Genomic DNA, 12392 nt, shown 5'->3' on the forward strand with positions numbered 1-12392 from the left:
GAGAATTATAAGTATATTGGTGATAATGATGTTGGTACATTTGTTAATGATGTTGGTGTAAATCATTACTTTGACCAAAAAAAGCAATAGACATGGTGAATAAGGTTGGTAATGAATCTGGAAAACAAGAAGTTCCATTTTTGCATGATGGTGAACTAAAAGGATATGGCGAGTTTGCGGATTGTGACAAGTTGGATATATCCGGCCTAGAGAGTGATTTTAACGGAGAAGAATTTGATGATGAACCTAAACTTATTAATTCAGATACCATGTTTCATGGTATGCCCCCATTGCCTTCGTGTCCTGTAAACGATGATGTGAACATTCCATGTCAGAGGGTGGATATAAATGAAGAGATTAAGGTTCTAGACATTTTTGATGACAAAGAGTTGCTCTAGCTTGCAATTGGAAGACAATGCATGGAAGAAGGTAAGCAGTATAAGACTACCAGATCGAGCAAAGAAAGGTTCGAGGTGGTTTGTTTGGTAGAAAATTGTTCTTGGATGGTTAGGGCAAGGGGAATCAAATCGACTACTGCTTTCCAAGTCACAAAGGTTGTTGACCAACACACTTGTTGTGCAACAAACTTAGAGTCTAATCATCGACAATCAAAGAAAAAGGTACTCGGCCACTTTATCGTTGAAGTATTGGCCGGAGATTATAATAGAGTTTATCGGGGTAATGAAATTGTGAGGGACATCAATTCGAAATTTCCAATCAATATCTCATACCAACAGGCATGGCGGGCAAAACAATATGCGTTGTTGATGTTAAGAGGTACCAAAGAGGATTCATTTACCAAACTACCAGCGTATCTGCACAACTTGGTCAAGCATAATCCAGGAACTGTTACTCAGATAAGAACAGATGATGATGATCAGTTTGAGTTCGTTTATATCTCGTTGGGTTGCTCGGTAAGCAGTGATAATTTTTTATAACAAATATAACATATGAATCCTAATTGGTATTTGTTAATGCCATCAAAAATAATTGTAGGTACAAGCGTTCATCAAATATTGTAGGCCGGCCCTAATAATTGATGGTGGTCACCTAAAGGGTAAATTCAAGGGTACGATGTTGCTCGCAGTGACAATGGACGGTCAAAACCAAATCATGCATGTTGCTTATGCCATATGCAAAAGTGAATGTACAGAGACATGGTCCTGGTTCCTTCGAAAACTATGTGAATGTATAGGCAACGTGGAAGACCTTACATTCATATCTGATAGGGCTCCATCCATAGCGACGTCAATTGCAAATATATTTCCTCACGCCCATCATGGAATATGTGGTATCCATTTGTATTTCAACATTTCAGCAAAATTTGGAAGCAGCGATACAATACACGCATTATTTTGGGAGACATGCAAAACCTATACTATTAAAAAATTCAATAATGGGATGAAAAAAATTAAAAAGTTAAATGCCCTTGTATGGGAATACCTACAAAACATCAATCCAGAAAGATGGGCTAGGGCACATTTTCCCGGGAATCAGTATTTTCTTATGATATCAAATAGTGCAGAGTTGATAAATTCAATGTCAAGATTTGCAAGAAAGATGCCAATATTGATGTTGATTGAGTATTTCCGTGCAACAATGCAATAATGGATTTTTCAGAAACGTAATGTTGCAGGTACTAATATTTTATATATAATAGTACTTGTAATGTTATTTTACTACTTATATGATATTATGAAATTATGTCTATTTTTTTAGCTGAAGCAAAAACAACACTCACCCCATTGGCTGAAACGATTATAGAAGCAAATAAGAATGCTTGTATAATAATTGGATGGTGTATCCTATCTCAAATAGTAGATTTGAAGTGAAAAGCTCTACTCACAAATGTGTCATTGTTGATTTCCAACAAAGAACCTGTACATGTAGGCGATAGCAAATAGATGGCTTACCTTGTGGCCATGTCATAAAAGTGCTCACAATGAACCGTTACGAAGATTGTTCGGAATTTGCTTTAAAAGCTTACTTTATAGAGACAATGAGGAAAACTTACGAGGAGTCTGTGAACCCCTTACCAAGTCCATCTGAGTGGGAGATTCCCGATGATTTGATGATTCTGAAGCCACCCATAATGGAGAGACGTCAGTCGGGTAGACCAAGAAACATTCGCCATATTCCATCGCAAGGTGAGCGTCCCATACGACAAGAATGTTCTACATGCGGTCATTTTGGACACACGAGGAATGATTGTACGGGTAGGGGATCGGGGAGCGGATCTGGGGGGAGGTAAAAATCGACACAAAAGGGCATAATGACCGATGAAATCGCATCCGGAAGCGGGTCACGGAACGAAAGCGTCTACCCTACTTTTGATTTCAACAGCACATTTGATTTAAATTGTCCTTAGATTAATGTACGAAAGTATTGAATTCACGTATTTGTAATCTGTATTGCTTGTATTAAACTGCACTTCTGACATTATTAATTAAATCTAGTACCCCACTTATTATCTACTTTATTCCATGAAAAATAAAACACAAACATAAAACATTATAGAAAACGAGATACATCAGTAGCAAACATTACATAAGACATTTCACATATAAGAGTCTTCTACATGAAATATTTTTTATTTTAACTAGAATCCATGCATCCTCATACTCGAAGTCACTTCCCTCGTGCTCCAAGATGTAATGATCTTTAACCAATTCTAAAAGATCTTCGTCGTTGTTTGGATAACGATACCTTCTTTTAAGATGATGATACCATTGATTGAACCATGTGATTTTTTCCTTTAAATCCATCCACTTACCAACAATATCTTCTTGTGTTCGGTGTTTTCCTTCTCCCAACGAGAGGTTAAACATAGCTGTTATGCGGGTCCATTCATCACCTTCAAAGCAATCAGGGTTAACCATGGTTGTTACATCCTCGTAAACGTTCATCCAACATCGTGTTACCACCATTACCTCTCTTATCGTCCATGGATGTGGAGTAATGGACGGAGCAGCTGCATAGGAAGAAGTTATTTGATTGGAGGCCATTTTTTAAATTTGTTTGTTAGTTTGTTTTAATTTTATTGGAGTACTTAAAATAAGAAAAAAGACTGATAAACAATTAGGTGGATTCCCATAAGTACTGTTTGAAACTACATTATGCAGGCTACAAAGCAATAGTCAAAGTCTATAAAACCGGAGTCAAATAATTGTCAAAGAGTAGTCCAATTGTCAGATACCTTACACGGAGATACTGTTCGAAACGACAAATCTACTGTTGGAAATGACAATACATTATGCAGGCTACAAAGTAGTAGTCAAAGTCTATAAAACCGTAGTCAAATAATTGTCAAAGAGTAGTCCAATTGTCAGATACGTTACATGGAGATACTGTTTGAAACGACAAATCTACTGTTGGAAAAGACAATACATTATGATGTGTACAAAGCAGTAGTCAAAGTCTATGAACCCATAGTCAAATAATGTTAAAGAGTAGTCCAATTGTCAGATACCTTACATGGAGATACTGTTTGAAACGACAAATATACTGTTCGAAAAGACAATACATTATGGCTATGTTTGGCGCGCCACAGCTAGCTTATTTTTCGAGCTTTTTTATGTTGTCGTGTTTGGTAAGCCAAAAAGTAGCTTATAAGCTAGCTTTTTGAAAAGCTACTTAGACTAGCTTTTTAGGAGCTTTTTAAAAAATTTCCAAATATACCCTTTAATTAATTATAGAAACACATATTCTTAGATGCCTTTTTATGTAATTTTATATATTTCAGCTAGCTTTTCAGCTAGTTTTACCAAACGTTATTTTTTATCAGCTAGTTTTTCAGCTATCAACTAGCTTTTTATTTAACAGCTAGCTTTTCAGCTATTAGCTAGCTTTTCAGCTAACAACTATCTTTTCAGCTAATACGCCAAACATAGCCTATGTAGGCTACGAAGCAGTAGTCAAAGTCTATGAAACCGTAGTCAAATAATGTCAAAGAGTATCCAATTGTCAGATACCTTACACGGAGATACTGTTTGAAACAACAAATATACTGTTCGAAAAGACAATACATTATGGACCTTGCCTTTACAGCTCCTACATACATATGTGTCTGCATGTGGTAAGGCCTTTACCTCCACAACCTTAGGGGCACTCAGTAATTGGTAATTGTCTCTTACAAGTGATTCGAAATGATTTTCTCTGACAGTGACCATGAAGAAAGTTTTAACAACTTGGCTGTTTACCTTTATAACCTAAGACAAACCAACTCGCATACTGACACTCACATCAAAACGGATTTGATGGATCATTTCCAATCTTGTTTTCTGGCTATTGGATGGGTGGTATATTTCTTTTCCAAATTTCTTTTGTTGCTTTACATTTGTTAATATTTGTACATTTAAACTAATTGTTTTTCACTCTTAAAAAATACAGGTCCATGCATTCGTAAATTGTTTCTTGACTATCCTCTACATAGGTAGTGTCCGTCTTAGAGGGGACTACCTAAAAACAATGTTTGTAGCGGTTGCTAAAGATGGGAACAATCTGACTTTCCCTATAGCATTTGGTATGGCGGTTGAAAATAATGTGGTAACTTCTACGTGGTTCCTAATGAGGTTAAAAGAATGTCTCGGAGAGGGCAAGGAAGTAGCGTTCATATCCAATATGTACGATGTTGTTGGCTCTTGCGTAGATAATGTTTTCACTGATTCTTATCATGGTTACACTTGTAAGAGCGTCCACAAATATTTACGCACAAGAGTAGGCTCTGGAAGATCAATGGAAACTTTGTTCTGGATAACATTAAAATCCTACACTATGTCGACTTTTGAACATAATTTTTCTAGGCTACGCATTGATGCTCGTGAAGTGCTTATGAATATCGGTCATCCGAAATGGGCAAGAGCCTATTTCCCTAACATCCGTTCGAATGTACTCAACATGGAAGTTCCTCAATATTTTTCAGTAGTATCGCTCAATCATCGTAATGTACCGATAATAGCGTTTATCGAGGGAATTCGTGGGTACATGCAAAATACATTTGTTGAACGAAGTATAATGGCAGGTATATTTTCGGGTGCAATATAAAAGAATTAAATAGGTTGTACAACAACCTTTTCTAACCATATTTATTTTTCAGGGAGTTTGACTGGTGTACTAACACCGTATGCTCAAATGGTGGTTCAAAGAAGGATGCAAAAGTCTGTTCGTTGGCAAGCAACACAGATCCCCCAACAGATCTTGTCTCACATGCCGACATATGTGTATGAAGTATTTGATTTTAAAACAACTTGTGTTGTAGACCTTAACGGTCGTACTTATTCATGTGGAAAATGGAGCAGTCTCTGTATAGCATGTGGTCATGCCATCGCAGCAGCACGTGATTCAAACATGCATGAAATAGTTAATTTGGTTCAAGTATATTACCATGCTGATGTATTTCAACTCGTCTACCAGACACAAACTGTTCACCCACTTCCCCCACCATCTGAATGGGAAATACCAGACCCTTTGATGGCTGTTTTATTGACGATGTAAAATTTATTCCCTTTAAATATTGATGCATGTAATATATTTGTCGTTGACTATGTAATATATTTGTTGTGTTGTTTGTAATATATTTTTAATATATTATGTTTGTAATATATTTGACATTGTGTTTGTAATATATTTGAAATATATTATGTTTGTAATGTATTTGCCATTGTCTTTGTAATATATTTTCCATTTGTTCGTGTTGTTAAAAACGACGTAAAATAACATAAGTTGTCATTTTTAGCTTACGATAAAAGTATGTTTTTTAGTTTGATTTTCATGTTTTATATGTTGGTTACGTTGTTTTTACATAGTTGTTCGTCGGAAAATATCCGGATTTCAAATCCGATATCGTTACATCATTGGTTTTACCCTCCAACGTATGCTTCGTGCTGTTAAAAACGACATAAAATAACATAAGTTGCCATTTTTAGCTTACGATAAAAGTATGTTTTTAGTGTGATTTTCATGTTTTATATGTTGGTTACGTTGTTTTTACATAGTTCTTCGTCGAAAAATATCCGGATTTCAAATCCGATATCGTTACATCATTGGTTTTACCCTCCAAAGTATGCTTCGTGCTGTTAAAAACGACATAAAATAACATAAGTTGCCATTTTTAGCTTTCGATAAAATAACATAAGTTGCGACATAATAAACATAACATAATTAAATTGGTTTCCACAGATTAGGAAACTGTTTGGGATACAAATTTTGTTCACGGTCGATAAAATCCCCTCTAATTCTAACAACATCTGTTAGATGTTCCCGTTCAGCTTGAAGCATATTAAACTCCCTATTTGCATCTCGAATCCATTTCTTAGCCTCTTTGATTTTTTTTGTAGTTTCAGCAATCCATTTTTCTTTTTCAATTACTTGATCTGCTACGTCGTTTGCGCGTTGGTTGAGTATGCGACTAATTTGAGAGTCCCTTTCGTTGGCTTCTTCAGCGGCCTTCATAGCTTGGAAAATGTCGTCAGGCATGTTATCTGGGAGTGGGAAATCTGGGCCTTCCGGAATTGGGTTGTTATCGGAACAAACATAGCAATCTTCTTCTTCACAATGCCAAACACCGAACTCAGATGAATTCATTTTAAATTTTTGAATGTTGTAATGTATCACGTTTAAGAGATATGTTAGTTGCATATTAATAGGGTGAGACCAACATAGAAGTACTGTTTGAAAGGACAATTTTACTGTTCGAAATGACAAAACATTATTCACTCTAGAAACTAGTAGTCAAAATTTATGAAACCGTTGTGAAATAATGTGAAGGAGTAGTCAAATTTTAGTATAACTTACATAAATATACTGTTTTAATTTTACAATAACTATATATTGTAGATGCTATTAATTGTTAAAGAAGAGTAAATGTTGCAATGTAATTTCTTTGAATTTTACCACCTAATGTTTAGTAAATATTTTTTGATTTATACCACCTAATGTAATATAAACAATATGGTTTTGTAAAATGGAAATGTTCATTACCACAATCTCAGGTTACTCCACATCGAATATTATATGCTTACATCATTTATTAAAACCACAATCTCAGGTTACTCCACATCGATTTAATAAGAAAACTATTAGCAAATAATAGTAAAATAGGATTACATAGGGATTAAAACGACCATCAACGGCTCTGGTATTTCCCATTCAGATGTAGGGGGAACAACGTTCACATTTCTAGTCTGGTATGTAGTTCGAAACACATCAGCAAGATAATATATTTGAACCATATCGGTTAATTCCGTGTTTTTTGTATAACGTGCTGCAGCAATAGCATGACCACATGCTATACCCAGACTGCGCCATTTCCCACAAGAACATGTGTGTCGATTAAGATCTACAACACACCTTCTTTGTAGATCAAAAACTTGGAAAATATCAGAGGGGAACGGAGACGGGATCTCAGGTGGAATTTTAGTTGCTTTCCATCGTAGAGACTTTTGCATCCTCCTGTGAAGGACCATCTCTACGTAAGGGGTGAATACGGTGTTCAACATCCCTAAAAAGTAAAAGGATAGTCAATTATGGATATTTTAATGGTTTATAAAAACTTTCTAAATTAGCTCCCAGGACACTGCGTTCTGCAAACGTCTGTTGGATGTACTGAACAATTGCATCAATTAGCGTTATTATCGGTACATTGCGTTGACTAACCGATAACACCAATAGGAATTCTGGAATATTAATGTTTAGTACATTCCAACGTATATTCGGGAAATAGGCCCGTGCCCATTTCGTTTTCCCGATGTTGGCAAGAACCTCACGTGTAACATGACTTAACTTAGAAAATGATTTTTCAAAATCTTGCGTGGTATATGCTTTGCATGCACGGAAGAACAAGTAGTCTAAATTTGTGCTTTGACCAATTCTTAAGCGAGAGTAAATCAAAACATTCTTAGACGAATAACCATGATAAGCCTCAGGGAATACCTGATCCACAAAAGAAGAAATGGTATCGTCCATATTGGTTATGAACGCAACTTCCCTACCCTCTCCGATAGCATCCTTCAACCTCATAAGGAACCAAGTGCAGGAGTTAACATTATTTGCCACCCCGATACCAAATGATATTGGTGTAGTGTTGTTGTTTCCATCCATAGCAACTGCTACGAACATTGAATTAAGATACTCTCCTCGAATACGAACACTGCCTATGAAGATGATCGGAAGCATGCATCCTAAGAATGCGTTGATCTATTTCATAGTTAGTACAACACAATTATTAGTTTTCAAACTAATTTAAATCTTTTTAGCAAAAAAAATAAACAAATCGAAAGTATATTACCACACATCGAATAGCGACAAAACATAGTTCAAACCGATCCAAAACATCGGTTTTGATGAAAGTGACTATGGGGATTTGTACGCTGAATGTTGTGGACGTAAACAGGCAAGTTGGTAAAGCTTTCTTCATGGTCATTGTATGAGAAACTCATCTTTAATGTTGACAAGTTAAACACTAATTTAGTGATAAGTCTTTCCATAAATCACTTCAAAAGATATTAAAAGGAATAAAGTAGTAGTCAAATGCTAGTAAACAGTAGTCAATGGCTATAACACAGTAGTGGTAGTCATATGCTAGTAGACAGCAGTCAATGGCTGTAACACAGTAGTCAAATTACAATGATGTGTCCGAAATTCACTGTACGATAAGACAAGACATAAACTAGTAGTCAAATGCTAGTAGACAGTAGTCAATGCCTGTAACACAGTAGTCAAATTATAATCATGCTTACGATAAAATAACATTTTTAAGTCTGATTTTCAAGTTTTATATGTTGGTTACGTACTTTTTACATAGTTATTCGTCGGAAAATATCCGGATTTCAAATCCGACATCGTTACCTCATTGGTTATACCTTCCAAAGTATGCTTCGTGTTGTTAAAAACGACATTAAATAACATAAGTTTCCGTTTTTAGCTTACCATAAAAGTATGTTTTTAAGTCCGATTTTCATGTTTTATATGTTGGTTACGTTCTTTGTACATAGTTGTTCGTCAGAAAATATCCGGATTTGAAAAGAAATTAGAATTACAAATAAACATAACGTTACTAATTAACATAATATAAAACTGAAAGGAAATTAGAATTACAAGTAAACATAACATTACTAATAAACATAACATAAAACTGAATGGAAATTTGAATTACAAATAAACATAACATTAATAATAAAGATAACATAAAAACTAAAAGGAAATTAGAATTACAAATAAACATAAAATTAATAATAAAGATAACTTAACATATTACTAACGTGCAAATGGTGGTAAGACGACCATATTTTCAACTGGTATTTCCCAATGCAGAAGGATTGGAATAGGATTAACCGCCTCAGCTTGGAATGCATTTCGGTACATCGCAGAAGTCAACTTATAATTTACCAATTGCTGTATTTCTTCAACTGTAAGCCTTCTTAGCGATGATATACCATGTTCACAGGGTATGCCGCATTTTTGCCATTTTTCGCAAGTACAAATACCACGTTCAACTTGTAGCGTTTCTATGGTTAAATTTAAACTCACTTCAAATTTGTCACTACCAATTTGTGTAACCTCATAACCATTAGACTGGTTCATTCTTCTTTCAAGCACGTGTTGTGCATAAGGGGTAAGATGACCATGCATTCCCTCTGTGAAATTATTTGAGTTACAATCAAATAGGGGGTATATTAAGGTAAAAGTTAAATAACAAATATTTATTACCTCCAAATGCAGCTCGATAGTCGTACACTGTTTGTATCGACTGATGGACCACTTCAATGATTGATGTTATCGGTAACTCGTGCGTGTTTGTTGTTAGCCAATTCAATCCAATCGGAATGCTGATATATTTCACATTGAAACGGACTTTAGGAAAAAAGGCTCGAGCCCATTTTGCAATTGCAATATTTTCAAGCCAGCGAAGATCATTCCCATTAACCTCATTTGTTAATTTTTTTAAAGAAACATAAAATTCAGACACACTATACGTTTTGCATGTCTTCCAGAACAACTGTTTCACAACGGTACTTCCTATGGAAGCCCTAACTTTGTCGGCTATATTTTTACAACAATACCCATGATATGAATCTGGGTATACCCGCTGAATGGCGTAGTCTATGGAATCAGACATATGGCTTATGAAATGAACTTCAGTAGTGTCACCTAAGCATTCTTTTAACCTTGTCATGAACCAAATCCAAGCCTCGTCACAGTCTATGCTTCCCAAAGCGAATGCTATGATCAGGGGTTCATGATTACCATCCAAAGCAAGAGCAACATACATTGTCGTTATGTTGGCCCTAATAAGGGGTACATGACCAAAAAATATTGTTGGTATCATGGATGTGAGAAATGTAGTAATCTGTAAGAAACGATACCAACATTAGGCTAATATGAACTTGAAATAAATAATAACTTAGTATATAGAAGGACATACCACGCATCCCAATGCGACAAAACAAAATTGAAACCGGTCTCTCATATCTTTCTTAATGATTGTGAAAGAGTTACGATTTGTTCTTTCAAGATTATGAAAGAATATTGGTACGTTCGAAATTTTTTTTTGTATACCTCATTGAATCCACTCATTTTGCCAATTGGTATGTTCAATGAATACGGTGTCCACTATAAATGGATTTCATTTCAAATTGAATGCAGGGCTAATTATTCCTTTTTAGAGTAGTCATTTCGAAATAAGAATGCATTATGCAGGGTAGAAAGTAGTCAAAGTATGTAAAACAGTAGTCAAATAATGTTAAATGCCAATACACAGTAGTCAATACTTATAAAATAGTAGTCAAATTACAATCATGTGTCTGAAATTCACTGTACGATAAGACAACACATAAACTAGTAGTCAAATGCTAGTAGACAGTAGTCAATACCTATTACACAGTACTCAAATTACAATCATATGTCCGAAATTCACTATACGATAAGACAGCACATAAACTAGTAGTCAAATGCTAGTAGACAGTAGTCAATACTTATAAAATAGTAGTCTAATGGCAGTATATAATTGAAGATATATTTACCTGTCAACACTAATAAAAATTTACTTCTCATAAACCAAAGAAATGACAATTTGCAATTGTGGGGCTCAAGGTATTATAAGGACTTCAAGAACTACCAACAACCCTGGATGGTTATTTTACGCTTATCCTAAAGAGGTATTTGGGTTGTCCTATAATTATTTATATTATAATTTTTTAGTGAATATTTACACAATATACATAAATTTTTTTTATATTTATTTATCAGCCACAACAGTCTGGGTTTATTTGTTGGGTGGATGATGCAAAAGACAATAATTCGTTGATAATTTCTAACTTAGCTCGATCGAAGAAGAAGATTCAAAGTAAAATACTGCACTTGAAGATAGCGTTACTTTGTAGTTGGATTTTCTTTTTTTGTGTTGTTGTCTACAAGTTGTAAAATGTAAAATGTAATGTATGTTATTGTTTGTAATGGTTTATGTTTCCATCTATGGTAACTTGTTGTGCTATCTTTTTCATATTGTTTTGTACAAGTTGTAATATATTTTTTTCAGATTTCGTTTAACTTTTGAACACATGTTGTGCACAAATAAAATTGTCAAAATTAGCAGACATGTCGTTTGACTTGTAACATTTTTAATTTTACATCTTTTTTTGTCCGGTAATAACCTCGACCCATTTCATAATGTAATGTATGTTATTATTTGTAATGGTTTGTGTTTCCATCTATGGTAAGTTGTTGTGCTATCCTTTTAATATTGTTTTGTACAAGTTGTAATCTATTCTTTTTTCTGATTTCGTTTAGCAAACACAAACATTACATTGAGTAACAGATAAAACAAACATGATTTCTGGAATATCATATATTTATTTCTTCAGATAGAAATTAGACTTAAGGAAAGGAAGTTCTAACATAGATAAGCTCCCTACCGTAGAATTTAAGCTACAAAACAAATTTCATTCGTGATTGGAATATAATTAAAAATACGGTAGATTCTTCATAACATTCCAAGAATCAACATGGACAAACTCTCTACCGTTAGATTCCAAACGAAATAGCTCCATAGCCGCCAGTAAAATTGTTTGTTCTTCCTCATCCAGATGTGTATTTTCGATCTTGCTATGAATTCTATGAAAGTGCTTCACATGTCGTTTCACTTGTAACATTTTTAATTTTACATCTTTTTTGGTCCGGTTAGTGGTAAAATAGGATCCATCTTTTATGATACAAACTAATGTCATATGGCAGAATTGTTATATAGACAATTAAAGAATCTTATAGGGCGCATATAGTACAGACTATTCTGTGAAATAAATTATTTGACATTAAAACACATCATAGGTATCTAGTTTACTGTTGGAAATAAATTACTCATTAAAATACAATTACTTGACATTAAACACATCATACGT

At 34.5% G+C, this 12392-nt stretch overlaps 4 protein-coding genes across 4 annotated transcripts; 2 read left to right on the forward strand and 2 right to left on the reverse strand.

The window, feature by feature from the left end:
* The first annotated feature begins 419 nt into the window (after positions 1–419).
* Positions 420–1608, forward strand: LOC145139530 (uncharacterized). The gene is made up of 2 exons (XM_079073325.1): positions 420–914; positions 997–1608. The coding sequence occupies exons 1-2, from the start codon at positions 420–422 to the stop codon at positions 1606–1608; spliced, it is 1107 nt and encodes a 368-aa protein (XP_078929451.1).
* A 2537-nt stretch (positions 1609–4145) lies between these two features.
* Positions 4146–5493, forward strand: LOC145139531 (uncharacterized). Its single transcript, XM_079073326.1, has 3 exons — positions 4146–4298; positions 4390–5020; positions 5096–5493. Exons 1-3 carry the CDS (start codon positions 4146–4148, stop codon positions 5491–5493), a joined length of 1182 nt encoding a protein of 393 aa, XP_078929452.1.
* A 1607-nt stretch (positions 5494–7100) lies between these two features.
* LOC145139532 (uncharacterized) lies at positions 7101–8419 on the reverse strand. The gene is made up of 3 exons (XM_079073327.1): positions 8285–8419; positions 7551–8193; positions 7101–7498 (listed from the first exon to the last, which is right to left on the reverse strand). The coding sequence occupies exons 1-3, from the start codon at positions 8417–8419 to the stop codon at positions 7101–7103; spliced, it is 1176 nt and encodes a 391-aa protein (XP_078929453.1).
* An 833-nt stretch (positions 8420–9252) lies between these two features.
* On the reverse strand, positions 9253–10267 carry LOC145139534 (uncharacterized). Its single transcript, XM_079073328.1, has 2 exons — positions 9706–10267; positions 9253–9632 (listed from the first exon to the last, which is right to left on the reverse strand). Exons 1-2 carry the CDS (start codon positions 10265–10267, stop codon positions 9253–9255), a joined length of 942 nt encoding a protein of 313 aa, XP_078929454.1.
* Positions 10268–12392: the final 2125 nt, after the last annotated feature.

This window comes from Lactuca virosa, chromosome 9, assembly GCF_052849685.1.
Source record: "Lactuca virosa cultivar CGN04683 chromosome 9, Lactuca_virosa_CGN04683_v6, whole genome shotgun sequence".
NCBI lineage: Eukaryota > Viridiplantae > Streptophyta > Magnoliopsida > Asterales > Asteraceae > Lactuca > Lactuca virosa.